The 18,295-nt window shown below is 49.3% G+C and overlaps 1 protein-coding gene across 2 annotated transcripts in view; it reads right to left on the minus strand.

Annotated features, from left to right (window-relative positions):
* Positions 1–417: 417 nt before the first annotated feature.
* ZZEF1 (zinc finger ZZ-type and EF-hand domain containing 1) overlaps positions 418–18,295 on the minus strand; it is a 93,467-nt gene continuing 75,589 nt past the window's right edge. Inside the window, exons 44-55 of one of the 2 annotated variants that reach the window (XM_027975117.3) lie at positions 17,134–17,253; positions 15,242–15,433; positions 14,116–14,216; positions 12,723–12,858; positions 12,246–12,605; positions 11,209–11,352; positions 9,504–9,672; positions 9,243–9,341; positions 8,657–8,822; positions 5,338–5,491; positions 4,731–4,802; positions 418–2,994 (exon numbers count right to left, since the gene is read on the minus strand). In XM_027975117.3, coding sequence (XP_027830918.1) covers positions 2,914–2,994; positions 4,731–4,802; positions 5,338–5,491; positions 8,657–8,822; positions 9,243–9,341; positions 9,504–9,672; positions 11,209–11,352; positions 12,246–12,605; positions 12,723–12,858; positions 14,116–14,216; positions 15,242–15,433; positions 17,134–17,253 — 1,794 coding nt within the window. In that variant the 3' untranslated portion in view covers positions 418–2,913. Of the gene's footprint in view, positions 2,995–4,730; positions 4,803–5,337; positions 5,492–5,537; positions 7,647–8,656; positions 8,823–9,242; positions 9,342–9,503; positions 9,673–11,208; positions 11,353–12,245; positions 12,606–12,722; positions 12,859–14,115; positions 14,217–15,241; positions 15,434–17,133; positions 17,254–18,295 lie in introns of those variants that run through there. The other variant, XM_042255540.2, reaches the window with a different exon arrangement.

Genomic DNA, 18,295 nt, shown 5'->3' on the forward strand with positions numbered 1-18,295 from the left:
GATCAGACCACCTCTGCCATCCTCCCCTTGGCCGGCAGCACACACGCCCTGTGAGCTGTTAAGAGGTGAAGGAAGCCCAGGATGGGTTTGGGGTGTGTGTCTGGAGAGGAGGTGACTGGGGTGAGTGTGTGTGTGTGTGTGTGTGCGCAAACCTCTGAGTGACTGTGCATAGGAGGGACAGGCCCAGGGAGCAAGGTCTGAGGATAAGATCCCAGAGCACAGACCCAGGGAGGGGCAGGAGGAGCTACTGGAAGGGGGGGTGGGAGCTAAGAAACTTTCTGATTCCTTCCCACCCCAAGGCCGTGGGATTCTAGAATTCCATCAGTACGGACTTGGTAGAAACTCCAAGCATCATATTCATAAGCAAGGCAGAAGGAGGAGAAGAAAGGGAAAAGAAGAAAAGCCCACACACAAGTGTACCTTTTTATATAGAATTTGTACAATATATTTCTCTTCATTTGCATATTTTACCCACAACTTAACATCCTTTTTACAGGCTGAACTTACTCAGCTGATATAATCAAAATTCTTTCTTTCAACCAAATAAGAAAAATTCAAAATCGTAAACCCGTAAGAAAACAAATTAAAAACGATGATGAAAATAAGTCACTCCCCGTAAAGAACAGCGTCTGTCTGTACAATATACATGGTTTGGAACAGATTTCTTTATAGATTAGGCACATGTTTCCACAACACCTTCATTCCTGCCAGTCCCACCTCACTCCAGGCAGTCCCACCTCCTAAGAAGGATCAGAGGGATGTCGGTCTAGATGGAAATCACTTTCAGATGCTGAGGGCCCGGCTGGGGACCAGGGGCGTGGGCCTGGCTCAGCAGCGCCACCCAGTGGCTGGTAGCAGAGGCGATGGGAGGCGAGGCGATGGGAGGCAGGGCGCTGGGCCGAGCAGGGCGCCGGCAGGAGAGCAGCAGTTGTGGGTGAAGGGAAAACCAAGGCTTATTCTATGCAAACTGAATAGAGAGAGACCAGGGGCGGTGTACAGAGAGAAGCTCTGAGGAGTCCAGCGTTTTATTTACACTTTTATCTCCCTAGTGGGAGGATGGAGGGCAAAGCCAATGGCTGCTGCCATGAGGGGTATGACCCCTGCAGCTGCTGCCAGTCTGGGGGTTTAGGGGGGGCATGGTGAGGGCAAGCAGCAAGTACACCATCTCTGCATCAGTGAGCCCAAGCCTCTGGCAGAGACCTCTCCTCGCAAGCACAGTGATTTCTGTGATTTTCCTCGTCACTGGGAGACAACCACCTGGGGCTGGGCGGTATGGAGCCTGGGGCCTTCTTTGGGGATGCCAGCAGAGCAAAAGGTGAGAAGGGGTTTCTACCAAGCCAGCGCTTGTCTACTCAGACCCCAACTCCACGGGAGACTGGGCCAGGCCCGGGCTGTGCCCACGTCAGGGCCTTGGGCTTTAGGTCACTAAGCCTCGGGTCCTGTTCTGTTTCTGTCTTGTGAATTCTCCCTTCCATAACAGCTCCACGTGCTTGGGGCTGGGCTGAGAATCCAATCTAGGGCTGCAGAAGGTTGCAGCACCTCCGCTTCCTGGCCCAGAAGGCAGAAGTGCCCCAGCAATAAGGAGACTCCAGGACCCGCAGCCTTGGGTTCTGCAGAGGGGGGGCTTGCGGGGCTGTGGCATGTGGATCTGCTCAACCCCACCTGGCTGTGATGAGCCTTCCGTGGGTTTGGCCCTGTACGGGGGGCGACATGCTTGGGCCCAGATCCCCGCCCTTAAGTGGCAGCTGGCTCTAAGCTTCTTCAAGTGATGAGTCCCACTGAGGCTTTGTCCATGGCCCACTTGCCAACCCAGCCTCACACTCCAAAGCATGGCTTTGGAAAGAGGACAATCATAAGCACTTCAGGGCAAGACTACCACCACAGAAAGGAAAGTGGAAAACAGCATTCATTGGAACTGATGTAGTTATTGCTAGAGACAGGTGACAGCCAGATAACCATGGAAAGTCCCAGAGGCGGACGTGATGGATTACCACGACCGTGGAGCAGAAATACAACCATGTGGTTTTTTGTTTGTTTGCCTTCTAAAATAAGATCTCCTCTGATAACACTTTTGAGTCTTTGGGTACAGACACTGGAGAGTATTCTTCAAGATCTGCTCCTTTCACACAAACCAGTGTGTCCCCCTGAATGACCAATCTGCCAGTCTTGCCCCCCGAGGCCTCTCAAGGGAGTCAGTGTGGTTCTCTCTAAAAACATGAGGTGGAAACTGAAATATGTGTTAAAACAACAACTAAAACAACGCGGCTGAGCTGGGAGCCGTGCACAGTGGATGTGCGTGGCGGCCTGCTGGCTGTTCCCAAGGGCACTTGTTCTCACCAAGGAGTTCTCTGGGACGGCCAAGGCTACGCAGAGGCCAGCATGGCAGCAGGTCCTGTATTGAATGGTTGGGACTGGGTGGCGGCCGGGCTCTCACTGGTTTTGGTTTAGACGACCCGGTCTCAAGAAGCAAAAGCGAAAGAAGAGCTCCCGGCCAGGCTGCTGCTGAAGGTCCTGCTGAGAAATGTGAGTCCGGGCAGACTCTTGTCATCCCCTGAAGGGCAAGTGCAGGCAGTACCAGTTCAACGGAGACAGAGCCCTTCCCAGAGAGGCTGCAGCTGGGTCTTCAGGGGCTGCAGCCTCTGAACAACATTCCTAAAGGCCTGCAGCTGGCGCTTTCTGAATGATTTTGCATCACTCTGCTTATTCTTACATGCTATGGGACGTGCAGGTGCCTCGCTGTGACACAGGACGTTCTCGGAGACGTGGCTGCTTGGCATTCTAGTCGGGGTGGAAGGGGGGAGCTCAAGGAGAGCCGGGCACCGATGCCACGGGAATCTTCCCGAATGAGTGCAGGCATCTGCTCTAAGATCCTCGTGGACAGATTAGCGAGTTCCATGCACGCCACATCAAGGGCTAACACTCAACGTTCCAGAGGCGGGTGGCCTTGTTCGGGTAGTTGATGGCCAGGCTGATAGCAGCAATGTTCTGGAGAGCCTGTGGAGGGAAAGAGTCATTACCATGGTCAGGAACTCGTCACCTTCTGGGTCATTAAGTGCTGATAGAACAAGACTGGCAGCTGAGCACTGGAGGGGTGCAGGGGAGAGGCAGATGCAGGCCAGGTGGTACCCCTCACCCGGGGGGCCACAGTCTAGAGGGAAAGAAGCAGCGATCAAGACACATGGAAACTCCATGGGCAGGCAGAGTCCTCACTGCCCTGAGAGGGGAGCAGGGGCAGCGCTGGGGCTCAGAGGACACCTTGGGGGTGGGGGAGCTGGGAAAGCTCCAGGGAGGGGGACAGCTGCACAAAAGTGTGGACAGGGAGAAACAGCCAGTGGTGGGGCCCCAACAGCAGCGCTGGGAGGGCAGCCGCCCTGGAGCCAGGCCAAGGTTGGTCTCCAAGCCAAGGCAGCAGAAGAGGAGGGCGCGGATGGGGAAGGAGGGGCGGAGGCCAGGAGAAGCAGCAGAGCACTGGTCCACAGTGGACTGGCTGGGGGAAGTCAGGAGAGAATGAGGGTTAGAGACGGAACACCAGGAAAGGCAAGGGGGAGGAGCGCAAGCGATGTTAAGCTTTCGGAGTCACGACTGTCAGACGTCAGGACTGTGTGCTGGGACCCCACGGGTTGCAGTGGCAGCGCCGGCAGGCAACTGACGGGAGCTGGGGCGGGGAGAGTCTTCACTCGGCCTACAGGTCTCAAGACAATTCACACAAACCCCTCTGTAGTGGACTAGGGGTGCCCACTTTTCTAAGCTGCACACTGACCCTTTTGTGTAGGAGGATGAACCTACGGTTTGAGAAAACCTGCCAGGAAGGGAGTGCAGGGCTCTGGCTGGGAGTCCCAGCTGGATGGAGGCCTCCTCGAGACCCCGGGCACACCTCTCCCCTCCTGGAGCCTCAGCATCCCCATCTGTCCACTGTGGATGCAGTGGACATGGATGCGCATGCTCTACCATATCCAAGGACTCTGAGCCTGAGGGTCTCACCATGGAGTCTGGGGCCTAGGAGCTCCCGAGACCCTTCCAGAGGCTCTGCACTGTGAAAACCCTTCTCACAACAATACCACTGCTTTTCTCACTTTCATACTCTCGCGAGCATCGGCGGTGCGCTCCGCAGGTTACTGTGTGACGTCACAACAACCGGAAGCAGAAGCAGCTCCGCGAAGCCCGCTGTCTCCCATGAAGGCAGACAGGAAAGAGAGCTGCAGAAACGGAACCCAGCGCCGCCCTTCTCAAAAACTGTTTTGTTTTGAAACACAGTCGGTTTTCACAACTGTGGTGCTAAATATAATGAGATGATTATTTTTAAAAATAAATCGACAAATAAGTGTTTAATATTTCAACTTCTAACTTAATGTCTAAATTTATAATATACTCTCTAACAGTATGTATCAATCTCTATAATGCACATAAACACAAGCTCTTGGGGATCCTCAGGAATGCGAAAGTGGAAAGGGGCCCTGAGGCCCAACAGCTGTCAGAGGAGCCTAACTCTATGGAAACTTTAGGGATTAGCCAAACTATAAATTTAAGGCACTGGTTGTTTTGGTTTCAAAGACACAAATTCTTGCTGGTGTCTCCTGACCCTAAGGTTTACCATGAACGACGCTGATAAATGGGGCTCGCTGCTGTCTGTGACACCGGCAGGAAGTGGCTGACTGGGAACAGAGCTCCGTGTAAACCCGGGGTGGAGCCTGCACCGGGGCGCAGGGAGCGGGGCGGGGAGAAGGCGGTACCTGCGCGGCGCAGCGGAGAAGGTGGTCATCAGTGGTTAAGGCCAGCAGGTAGTCCTGCAGCAGGCCGAGCTCCTGTGGAGAGAGCAGGGTGCAGCGGTCAGAGGCCACCTCCCGGGGATGACGCCCACCTCCCAGGGATGACCCAGGACCACAGGAGCCTTGGTGGGACATGGCTGCTCGCTCTGTGGGGAACTTCACCGCCCACCTTCCTTGGGTGCCTCTGAAGGAGTGGGATGGGCGGAGCCACGTGTCCGGACTCACCCTCCTCACTATAGGCTCCTCACTATAAACCTAGGGGATAGGCTAGCGAGCTCTGAAAGGCCCTTTCAGCTCTCCTGGTCAATGAGTCTATTGTGCTGAGGCGGGGAAGAAAGGAGGAAGAAACAGCCTGTCGGTTTGTTTTCCCAAACTCATTGCTGTCAAGGGCTGTTTCCCTCTTTGGCATCAGGCCTGAGCAAACAGACAATCTCAGGGCGGACCCGGCTCCCTGGGGTGGGGCAGAAGGGAACCCCGGGCCCCAGGCCAGGCCCATCTCCCTGCGCAGTTCTGCTGGGACCCCAGTGACACCCCAGGGCTCCTGGCGGGGGGCAGAAGCACAGACCCTCACCTGGGCGCGGTTCTCGGTGACAAAGAAGAGCTCGGTGAGCGCGCGATGCAGGGGCAGGAGGATGCCGGCCTGGGTCACGTCCTCAAACAGGCTGTACTCCATCTGGGTGAAGAGCTGCCACAGGGGCTTCAACAGCGTGAGGTCACAGAGGTCGCTGTGGGAGGAGGGGCGCAGCTTCCTGGGGTCATGCCCGCAGACAGAACTGCAGCTCTGAGGCTCCTTGCCACCCTGACATCTAGTAAAGTCAGGCCAAGCCAGTCCCAATCACCACCCCCCCAACACCCCCTAAACAGCCCCAAATAGTTGCCAATGGCAAATAAGAAAAGGGGCAGAATCTCAACTTCAAAGCAGAACTCTGGGGACAAGGAGACCCTCCAGCACATTCACACCAATCAACTTTGTGGATCTTTAAATATGGCTGTTAAGAACTTCCAATGACAGCAGGAAAAAACCTCCAGATAAACATTAAGCAGAAAAGGCCAAGATACGCAATATAAAATCGCAAAAAAATTTAAAAATGCATGTGCAGTATTCTGTGACCATATTAAAAAAATCATAAATAAACACACCAAAAATCTTATCAGTGGCTGTCCCCACAGTTTTCTAGATTTTCTATAACGCTCATCGTTTTAAATAATCAGAAAGGAAAAAAATATCTGATTTAAAAGATAATGGCAACCATTGTTATGATCTTAAGCTCATAAAACAAGAAATATGCCTATAAAGTTGCTCAGGACAGAAATCTTTCTATATAAAGCAGAGTCCTCCTCACTAGACAGAAGCCTCTTGAGATTGCACTGATGTTTTTTACTCAGAGGAAGGTTGTACTTTAACTCCAGTTCAAAGTCCTTCCGAGGAGACACATTATGATTTCTTGGACATGATTTTATACATTTATAATCTACAATGTTGCCTTTTCTTTTTAATATATGATTTTTAAAAGACTCCTGATTATACATTTAAGTGTGATCCTGGAGCGAATCACTTTCTCCCAGAGGAATAAGACTTCATAAAGTAAACCAATGAGAAAACATGGGTTGATTTAAAGAGACGGCGTCATGGTTGAATTTTCAGGACAGCACTGGAGCAGGAAGGAAAAGGCGCCTGCAAACTCATGCCTGCGGCAGGACTCAGGCCGTCATTCTGTAGCCACCCGGCCCCTCGGGCTGCCTTTCCCCTCTGCCCGCTCCAGTCTCGGCCCCTGGGATCAAGGGGCTGAGGGAGTGTCCTTACAGGGAGGAGGGTTGGCGATGGCCAGCACTGCAGAAATGCACCCATGATGCAGCCGGGAAGGGCCCTCCCGTCTGATGACAGGAGAGATGGGACACATGCTTCATACACATCACACCGTACTAAAAAATCAACTCAAAAATGCATTAAAGCCTTGGAGGTAAGACCTGAAGCTGTAAAACTCCTAGAAGAAATCATAGGCTGTGGGTAAGCTCCTTGACATTGGTTTTGGCAATGAATTTTTTTTTTTTTTTGATTTGACATCAAAATCAAAAATAAACAAGTGGGACTACATCAAACTAAAAGGGCTTCTTCACAGCAAGGAAAACAATCAACAGAGTGAAAAGGCATCCTGTGGGCCAGGAGAAAGTATTTGCAAGTCATATATCTGACAAGCAGTTAATATCCAAAATACACAAGGAACTCATTCAACTCAATAGCAAAAGAGAAAAAAGAAAAAAATAGGCAAAGGACCTAAAGAGACGTCTTTCCAAAGAAAGCATACAGATGGCCAGCAGGAGCATGAGAAGGTGCTCGATATCACTAACCATCGGGGAAAATGCAAATCAAAACCACAGTGCGGAGTCACCTCCCCTGTGTTAGGATGGCTTCCATGCAAAAGATGAGAGAGAACCAAAGCCAGCGAGGAGGCGGAGTAAAAGGAGAGCCCTGTACACTGGTGGTGGGGATGCAAACCGGCACAATTAGAAAAACAGCATGGAGCTCCCTCAAGAAACTCAAGGACTACCAGATGATCCAGCAATACCACCTCTGAGTATCTCCAAAATAAATGAAATCACTGTCTCAGAGACATTATCGGTACACCAGCGTTCACTGCAGCATTATTCCTAACAGCCCCATGTCTGGAAATAATGTCTCCTGATGGATGAATGGGTAAAGAAGATGTGGTGTGTATGTACACAATGAAATATAATTGAGCTATGAGAAAGAAGGAAATCCTGTCCTCTCCAGCAACAGAGATGACCCTGGAGGGCATTACGCCAAGTGAAGTAAGCGAGATAAAGGGAGACAAATACCGCACGGTATCGCTTTTATGTGGAATCCAGAAACAGGCAAACCTGTAGAAACAGAGAGTTAGAGTGGTGGTTGCCAGTGGCTGGGAACTGTGGGAAACGGGGAAAGGCTGGTAGAAACTTTTAGTTGTGAGACGAATAAAGTCTGGGGATCTATTATACAACCTGGTGACTACAGTTGAGAATAGTGTATAACACCGTAACACAGGAGAGAAAGTGGCTGAAAAGCACATTGCAGACAGAGGGTAAAATTTAAGTGTTCTCACAGACCACAAAGAAGGTAAACACACGAGGTGATGGATGTTAGCTAACTTGACTGTGGGAATCCTTTCATAATGTATTGATATATTCTATACTTTTAATACACTACAATTTAATTTATCAATTACACTTCAGTAAAGCTGGGGGGTGGGAGGAAAACCTAAACTCAGTCTAAAATTTACATGGACATACAGGGTCAAATAGCATCTTCAAGACAATCTTGAAGATGAAGAACCAGGTTGAAGGCTTTATACTGCCAGATATGTCAATTTGCTGTAAAACTATTATATATAAGACAGTGTGGTACTGGCACAAAGATAACCAAAAAGACCATTGGAACACAAGCAGTCAGGGATGGATCCATGTGTACAAGGACACTTTTCTGTGACAAAGATGGCACTGGCGTGTGCGAGGGGAAAGATGGGCTTTAGAGTCAAATGGAGATCCATAAGAGAAAAAAAAAAACCAGTAAAAAAATGTGTGTAAGAGAAGCTTAACTCTATCCTTCAAATCATGCACTAAAATTCATTCCATGCGGATTGTTGATCTCAATATAGAAGAAAAAATAATTAAGCTTCACCTTCATGACCCCAAGGTCAAGTGAGGCAAAAATTTCCTAAACAGGACAATGAAAGCTCTGTCATAAAGGAAACAGGTGAACTGGAAGACACTAAAACCAGAAACTTCTTTTCATTAAAGACACCACTAACAGAGTGAATGGCAAGCCTCGAAGTGGGGGAGATATTTGCAATACAAATACCCAGCCAAGGAATCGAAGCTGGAGGGCAGCTTACCTGTGCGTACAGCATCGCACGATCCTCAGGAGCAGGTGGATGGCTTTCAACCGTTGATGACCAGTCTGGCGACAGGCCACACCCACCAGCCATTCCCAAATTTTGGCCAACGGGAGGTGTGGCACAACTCTTTCTTCTGACAGCATCTGCTTCAAGATCTCGAATCCTGGCAACCCCCACAAAACAGATATTTTAAAAAAGACATAAACTGCTCAAGTTTTAATAAATAGGATGAAACCACTATGATCATTTAAATTTTGCCTAAAATTATGCCTTATGGAAAAGCAACATGGGAACATTTTCAGTTCTTCCTTTTTTGCAAAATATCCTGGTGAATTCTAAGAGAACCAGCATCTTTCCTTGGTCCTGACAGGTAGCTCCTCTTTCTGGCCGTAGAGAAGTTACCACCTCCCAATTCTAGTACATTCACAAGTGATGCGTGTGGTGCTTGTGAGAAAAATTCTTTGAAGTCTCACAGAAAGGTATCTGCTTTGATTTTAGCGAAGACCAGTGACTTAACGGTACTGACACCCACGGAGTGTCCTGTGAAGGGAGAGCATGAGAATGGAGGTTCCAGTGCACACACCTGTCTGGAATCGCCCCAGGTGTCCGGCCGTTACGGTGAATCTGTAGCCCCACTCGGTGTTGCTCATGTCAGAAGTGAAGCGGTAATACAGAGTGTCTCCTGGGCACACAAGAAGCACAGACAGGTCAGGACACTGCAGACAGGGAAAGGCCCGTGAGGACTTCCCACTGAACAGATAAAGCCCAGTTCCAAATCCTTCAACAATGCCCCTTCTCAGTACTTAGCATTAAGAGTCTGTATTATTTGGTACTTCTTTACTACCTGGAAGCTCAAAATCTTTCCACTTCTGTTGAGACCCACTGAAATTGTGTCGGTCCTGCTGGAAGTCACTGCTGCTGGACATGGCTAGCTCATCACAGCCTTCCTCTGTGTTGCACTGAGGGTCGAATTTGATTGAGAGGTAGATGGCACCAGGAATGTGAACTTTGTCCTAGGAGGGGAAACAAGGATACGCCGTCGTCATTGGTCACTGGACAGTTCCTGAGGGCTTCCTCATGCCATGTCCTGCAGGCAGAACTGTGCCTGAAGAAGCACTGAGTCAGGGCCTCTGCCTCTAGGAGCTCTCGGCCCGGCTGGGCGGGGAGGATGCACGCAGGCTGCCAACACGGCAGGAAGGACACTGTGCAGCCTGGGCACAGCTCGAAGGAGGGGAGGCAAGGGAGGCAAGGGCAGAAAAATGTCCCAGGGAAGGGATGCCCCAGTTGCTGGGCAGACTGAGGAGGACGGGAGAGGACTGTCAGGGAGGAAGGAATGGAGGCCGCAGTGAGACATGAGCATGTGGGGATGTGTTTCAGGCAAAGGAAACAGCACCAGAAAGCCTAATGTGTCTAGGGGACAGCAATGAGCTTGGGGTGTCTGAGGTAATGGGTGAGCTTCGCATGCACACATGCTAAGGAGATGGGGAGGGGGTGACGTGACCCTGCAGAGGCTGGGAGGAACAGATGGAAAAGGAAGGCTGTGTGTGCTAAAATGAAGTGCCGAGACTTGTTTGGACAGCAAGGGGTGCCCGGGAAGGCAGTAAGGAGGAGAAAGCCTGGATTAGGTTTGTGCTGTACCAGGATCACTGCCAGCTAGGGTGCGGCAAGGCCAGGACTGGGGCAGGCCAGCACTGGGGGGAGGAGACAGGAGCAGCCAGAGGGACCCAGAGAAGGGGAGGGGTTGGGGCGGCGGAGAAGGTAAGGTGATCCCTCTGAGGTAGAATGCAGTGGCTCACTAGGTGCGTTTACAGGGCGGGGGTGGGGGAGGTGAGGGTGAGGACAGAGGCCAGGAACTGGGGGAGAAGAGGCTAAGAAGGCAGAGAGTGAGGAGCTTTATATTCTGTAAAACAAACTCTCAGCTGTCAACAAGCACATTCTGGATGAGTCTCTCTGTCACCAACTACTCAGAACGACAGCTCCCATATTTTGAAAGGAGCTGAAGAGACACAAGCAGCACCAAGCCTATGAGGACCACTGGGCCACCCCCACTTCTGCCTCCAAAGGGGGCAAAGCCCTACCTCTCTCTGTCCAGGTACAGAGTTAAGGATAAAACAGATGAGGCCTTTCAGTTCTGGGTAATCAAACAAAGGGAAGGGAGTCCCCTAGGTGTGGCTGGGTCATCAGGGGAAGGATAGAGTGAGGATGGAACCCAGACCCACACTCAAAGTCTCTGCCAGAGACACGGAGGTCTCAGTCCAAGGAGCTCACTGCAGGACAGGTAATCTCTCCTCCAGCACTGGGGGCTCTCAGGTTTTCTATCACAACAAGGTCAGGAGAAGAGAGGACTTGTTTGTACAGAATCCTGGGATTGGCTTCAGGGAGGTAGATGGCTGCTGAGACTAAGAGAGCACTTTCTAGGCCACGTCTGTCGGGCGGGGGGAAAGAACCGCAGGGGGCGGTGATGAGATTCGCGCCACTCGGCAACCCTTGTGGGTCCTGCCAGTCTCATGCCCTGACACTGGGCGAGGCTGGCCGACCCTGGCTCATACCTCAAAGTTGGTGTTGTTGTTATATGGGTGTTTCGACTCCCGCACTTGCACCTCCATTCCTGGTTCCTCCATGAACTGGCAGGCAGCCAGGGCCATGGTTCCCAGCATGTTCTCCTGGCAGCCCTGAAGCACCTTCTGCAGGATCTGGTGGGAAACAGGCAGAGAACAGGGCAAGATGATGGAGTTCAGCTGGAGACCATGCCCAGGGCTCCTGAGCTCTGCCCTGGGTCCCCCCAATTCTAGACAGCAGGAGGTAGAAGAGATGCTTCTAGCCCTGTGAAAGTCTGCTAAGCCAGCACCACTTTGAAAGGCTCAGCGGAAGATTTGATTTTACAAACAAAAGATGGTCACCACCTGGAAACTTGAAGTATAAATTAGAGCACTAGACTGAAGAGAATGCAAAGGCTCTGTAAGATCCCATGTCTGTTGCCCAGAAGCTGGGAGCCTGGGCAAGCCTCCTGGGTTTGATTTCTTCACCAATAAAATTCTCCCTGGGTCATGATGTAACCCAGGTGTAAGTGCTGGCAGAGTGTCTGACCTGGAGCAGATACACTAGAAATGATGGTTTAAAACAGAAGACATAAACCTTCCTGGAAGGTTTCCTGTATTATGGGAATAGGCTGTCACAGTCGTAACTAACCCTGTCCCCTGGACTTCATGCTGTGTGAGACCACAGGGGACATGAGAAGAGACAGGCCAGCAAGGAGAGTCGGACTTCGAAGTCTAAAAACAAAAAAAGGAGACTGCAAGGGCGAGATTCGTGAGATTGTTATTTCAGATACTCTCCGAGCATCCAGTCTGCCTGGGCCGTGAGTTTGGCTCTAGGCCAAGACTTGGGAGACTTCAACTGTGACCTGAGTCAGATTTTGTGGGGTTCACACCTATCGAGGGGCTGAACAGCCACACAGATAACCTCACTCCAGGAAGGGACTCCCTAGAGGAAGCCTGTTTAAACCCCCCCCCCCCCAGGGGTCTTGGGGAGGGGGACAGAGAGGAAGAGGGAGCCGGGTGAGTGCCCAGCCCAGCTGCCTGGTCACCTTCTCCCACTGGTGCTTGTCCTCCAGCTGCATGAACATGTCCAGAATGTAGGTCATGTGGGCTGGGCCGCTCAGCTCCAGGATGTCCTCGCTCACCGGCACGTGCCCAGGCCACTCGGCAAGCAAGGACGCCAGCACATGGCGGGCGTACAGGACGGCCGTGGCCTCGTTCACGCGGAAGAGGTAGTCCCGGACGGCCCTCTTGCTCTTGCAGTTGAGCTCCTTGTGCAGCAGGGCGGCGCTCTTGCTGCGCCGCTGCTTGGCATAGCTCTGCTGCAGCTCGCTTTCTGTGCTGGAGATCAGCTTCTGGGTCACAGGGTTGGACTCGACGGTGGCCTGCTCACAGCGGACAGGCCTGGACTGCAAGCCCAGAGACCACTGTCATTGGGCCTGGTCATCTCACCACTGGGGTGGGGGGCGGGGGCAAGTAGACACCCTCCTTCCCAGGGGTAGGGGTCGGTGGTGGGGCCCACGTACCAGGCAGGGCAGGATGATCATGTCTGTATCTACGGCCTTGGCACTCTGCTCGTCCAGTCTCAGACTCCGGCTGGGCTGCCACCGCTGAGCCAGGGTCCGGATCCTTTCGTCTGTGGTGAGCTCATCCCCGTCAAACCTGAAGAGAAGGAAGGAGCACAAAGCTGGGCATCTGTGTTCCAGAGAGGTGAGAGTTTAACCTTCAGTGAAACTTGCAGAAATGCTGATCAGAGTTATTTTCCTGTTACTAAGGAATTAGGTAGTATGGTCCACACTTCCGACACCAGACTCACAGTGCTAATCTACCCGAGCAGGCATGCCCGGACACCTGCAACGGAGATGGAAACTGTCCTTTAGGATCCATTTTCCCTTTCATTTAGAAACAAAGTTCCCTGAAGTTTTAGCAAGAAACACAATCACCCAGGTGGAGACATGGTTCCCAGTCCTCCCAACAGTTGGATACAGCAATGCAACCGGGATCATGCCAATGGGAGGCCAGGGAGGAGATGTGTGCCACATTCGGGGCCTGCCCTCAAGCGGCTGGGTTAAGGAGGCGCTCCATTCCCTTCCTTCCCCCTTTCCTCTGGGCTGGAACTAAGAGCGGGTGTGGGAGAGCCTACCCTGATGACACAGAGGAGGACAGTGCCATGGGGACACAGGGTCACCTGCGAAGCAAACTACCCACCCACCCTGGGCTGCTGTCTACCTCTGGACTGTGGTGGGACAGGACAGCAAATTTCTGAGCCCTAACTGAGGTAATCCTGCTTCATTTCACAAAGGATTTGACGTTGCAGATAAGAAATACATATGGGAAAGAAGAAATATGAAACAACAAAAGAAAATTAAATTGGAATTGGAACTAAATTAGAATAAGAAGTCAAAACCAGGATGTGGGGAATGGAAGAGGAGATTAGATGCAGAAACATAAAATTCTCCATAAATTTAAGAGCTAGGCTCAAGAACTAGCTCTGAACTTCCTGGCCAAGATGAAGGGTATATTGTTTTAAGATACCTTTCATTGATATACTTTGAGGAAAAAACAAGAAAGTAATACATACAAGTGAAAAAAAAAAAGAATACTTTGACCAGAATGTACCAAAAGTTCCTATTCTACACTGCTTGCTCCCTGGATTGATACAGGAGAGAAACCTTGGTGTCTGTGTCAATCTCTGCATTCATAACTAGTTTACTTTAAGAGGCAGACTGCGAATATGAAGTTCTTCCTAAAGGAACACACAGTACAACTCAAAGACGAGCCATGCCACGTGGCACTCTATGAAGACCTGAAAACCAGTTCTCCAGCTGCTCCTGGCCTCTCAGATCTTGTCAGCAGGAGGTAGACAGAGTCCCACCCTCACTTGTTTCCTTGCTCCTTACACTCTGGCTGCATCCTTACCTCTTCTGAACCTCCAGGAAGAAAGAGTCGGTCCTCTTCATCTGCAGTTCGTATATGGCCCGGAGTATGTGCAGGGGGGCATTGAGGGCATCATGAGCCATCTGGAGGCCACGAGGAAGAAGCAGAAGAGAGAAAATTTGAAGTGTTTCAACATATTACTGATAACCTGAACTCAAAAGTGATAAAACAATCATTTTCTACAGTTACTACAAGTTATAATCTAAGAACATCACATCACTTAATTTAACAACATCACACTTCATGCATATAAGATTATAAGCTCCAAAATATAGATTATAAAATCTGCATTACTATTATAAATCCAAAGGAAAATCTCCTAGTTCTGAAGTCCATGTTTTTGGTAGTTTACTTTTATTGGTGCCATAGTTATCTGTGATTGTGCACTGCATTTGTTAAAGATTATATAGATGAGGGGGTACAGCATGCTATTTTAAAAAAGGAAGAACAAAGAAGCAAATAAAGATGATACTTAGAAAAAAGTTATACCAACAAAATGTAATGCTAGTAGTCAATAATTACTCACCAAATGGTATTTATTCATTGCTAGCTTTCCTGCAGTAGCTGCCTTGCCCTCAAGTATGACAACTGGCACATAAATCTAAGTACTAGACTTTCTTTTGATGTTTTTGATAAGCTGTATTTGCTTTTCTTACATCTGCCCCAGTCTCTGTTTACTCCTAACATAGTTAGAGCCTTTGAAGTCCAAGCCTCTGCCCATTTTCACATCATTTTGAGGAAGAGTGGATTATCTAGGGAAAGTAAGGATGTACTTGAGAAATTATGAGGACAGACTGTCACTGGAGGCTTATGGATGGGCCTGACATTACATGCCAAACTTTACATATAAGTATTTGCACACGTAGTTTATGGGAGAAATGATCTAAAGTTTTTGGGTCCACAACTCCCAAACATTAAGAACTACTGTTGAAAGGGCTTTTCCCTCCTTCCAGGTCAGTTCCGTACAATATAGACTGAGTTTCCCAGAAGTGCATTCACAGGACATCAGCCTGAAGCATTTCCACGTGGAGGCCAAAACTCAGTCCAAGCCAAAGAGAATCCATTCCTGAGTCCCTTCTTCATGCCACACCATGACCTAGGAACATACCAAGAAACATATCCTGGTGGGCTCATCCAGGCTCTCGAGAGGGTCTAGCTTTTTCTGCTCTTGGTCACCAGGGCTGCTGGCCGACCGTTCCACCTCCTCCTCCTGGTCCCCTCGCTCGTCCAGCTCCAGCTCTCCATGCTCAGCCAAAGTGTTGATCTCCTTTTTTGAGGAGTACAGCATGATGGACAAAATCTAGATAGAACAAAAATCAGGCAGGGCAGGAACCTGAGTGTTCAGTGTGTGAGAAGACCTTTAACCCTCAAAGGGTAGAAAATATTTGACTTGACTCTTTAAAAAGACATCAGAATTTACAGAAAGTGTGTAAAATTAGGACTTCCTGGTGGTACAGTGGATAGGAATCTGCCTGCCAATGCAGGGGAGAAAGGTTCGATTCCTGGTCCGGGAAGATCCCACATGCTGCGGAGCAACTAAGCCTGTGCACCACCACTACAGAGCCCGTGCACCTCTGGCCTGTGCTCCGCAAAAAGAGAAGCCAGTGCAATGAGAAGCCTGTGCACTCAACACAGAGTAGCCCCCCTCTCACCACAACTAGAAAAGCCCGAGCACAGCCACAAAGGCCCACCACATCCGAGAAAAGTAATTTAAAAAATGTATTAATTAGTGGACATGCAAGCATGTTCAACTGTACTTATAACCAAAGACATGCTAACTAAAACTGCAAGGGACCTTTGTGTTTATTAACTTTGCCACTGATAGCGTAAATTGCTATCATCCTTTTAGAATGCATTTTGGTGAAATGTAAAGACCTATACAAATGTTCATAACCTTTGATTTTGCAACTCATCTTTTAGGAATAATGTAAAATGTGTAAAAAGTTATACTCATGATATACTCAGTGAAGCATTTATTAATGGCAAAAATTGAAATCCAACTTTATGGATCATATGCAGCCGTTAAAAATGGTGGTTATGAAAACCACCCAACAACTTAGAAAACTGGCCATCACAAGACTTCAATTTATTTCAGTAACGTGCTCCCCTATACAATCCAAATCTATATATGCAATAGAGACAAAGAAGGAAAAAAATCAGGAAAGGGAAATACATGAAATACTAATAGCAGATGTGTCGGTGGGGGGAAATTTGGAGTTTTTCTTTCTTTTCTACTTTTCAAATTTTCTGCACAAAAAAAAATGTACATTTTTGAATGCAAAAAATTTTAATTACAAATTTTTTCTATTTTAATTTAGAATTTTTTCTATTTTTGCTCTATTTCCTAAACAGCAAGAGCGGAAATGCTCATCAGGTTATCCTTGAATATGTTTCAGCATATTTTCCCAAAACCTAATTAAATCCTCTTGTGACAACTGAGAGCTGTTTCCTGGACTTCAGGCCTCTGTGTGACTGAGAACGGTCAGCTGAGCACCTCCCACACAGCAGCAGCCTTCCCTGCCCTGAGGCTGGTGCTTGGCACAGAAATACCCCAGGGAACCACAGTAATTCCACTAAGAAAAATCTAAGGCTTATGGGGAAAAGCAATAAAATGAATATTATCAACTGAAGTCCTACATAAAGTAAACATAAGTGGAGGACAAATTTAGAAACTGATTTTAGCTCAAAGGAACTTTAAGGGGAAATAATAATTCAAGGGCAGATTTATTACCATGATATAATGGTCAACCGTGTATTTCCACAAATTACTTCTCTTCCAATATTCTTTGGACAAACATCAAATTCATTTTCCCTGACAGGGGAGGACAGGTGTCATAATCTCTATTTCCAAAAGGGAAGACAAATGTAAGACACTGTTTTAACAACTGCACCGGATGCGAGTGCACAGGGCAGAACCAGCTGTGACTGCCTGGCTGCTCTGACTCCCAGGCCTGTAAATCTGCAGCAGGAAGCGGTAGCGGGAGTCCCCTCGTCCCTTACTTCCAGGTCCCGGAGGAGCCACGTTTTACTGAAGCCAGTCCCTTTGCTGCACTTTTTCACCAGCAGCTTCAGCAAATCTGTCTGTAGGAAGGTAGCGTGCGTCTCTTCAAAACCATGAACCTGCCAAACACGAAAAGAAAGATTCGCAATTGCCTCAGGGTGAAGAAAGTCAAGGGTCACTCAGGGAGAAGCAGGCCCCTATCGGAGCCCAGTCTCAGCTCTTGGCCCAAGCCCACCTTCTGGTGAAGATTCCAGAGTCAGCAGGAAAGATGAAACTCTGAACCTGAGTCGTAACCTAAGTCTGTCCACTCTCTAATTCATTCACTTGACAAGTATTTCTGAAGCCTCGTACATTGTACGTGCTGAGTCCTATGCTAAGAACAGAGGTTTTATGTCCCTCTCCTGCTCTCTGCCTCCCCAAAGCTTCCCACTGTCCTGCAGACTGAAGTCTGAGTCCCTGTTCACGGCTGACAAGGCCCCTGCAGGCTCCCTGCCTGCCTCTGTGTCTCCTCTCCTCCTTAGCACTGTCCCGAAGCCCTGAAGTGTTCCTTCTGCACCTGGAGTTTGCTCTCTCCCAGCATGCAATACTCTGCCCAGACTCCTTATCTACCACCTCAGATTTCAGCTCTTCAGGAAGGCTCTTTCTGACTCTTGTGGTTTTCCTTGCAGGTTCCTTGGTGTCTCCCTCACAGTTAAGGCTGAAAGCTCCATGACAGCAGGGACCTTCTTTCTAGTTCAACACTACGTAATCAGTTCCAACTGGCTCCTGGTGCTCAACAAATATTTACGGAATCAAGGATCCAAAGGCATAAATGGTCTCTGCCCTCAGGGAGTTTACTTTCCCAAACCTTCTATAATGCAAAACCACTAATACAACAGATTGTGATAAATGCCATGAAGTCAACAAACAGCAGATGTGTGGCCTCAAGCCTAAAACTATAAATTCTCAGGGATGGGCCAGAGCCGAAATGCCACCTAGACCAGCCTCCCTGTGGTGCTTGGGTCCTTTCATGTACTCCTTGCCAGTGCTGCCCAACTCAGAGAACTCATAAGCCTTCCAGACGAAATCCTTCTTCTTTGGCTAGTTCTGTTGGGAAGGTCATCCTTAAAGTGATCCCTCCCTCGCTCCCGATGCCCCTCAAGTAGTAGAAGAATCATGTTC

The sequence above is a fragment of the Ovis aries genome, chromosome 11 (genome assembly GCF_016772045.2).
Source record: "Ovis aries strain OAR_USU_Benz2616 breed Rambouillet chromosome 11, ARS-UI_Ramb_v3.0, whole genome shotgun sequence".
Lineage (NCBI taxonomy): Eukaryota > Metazoa > Chordata > Mammalia > Artiodactyla > Bovidae > Ovis > Ovis aries.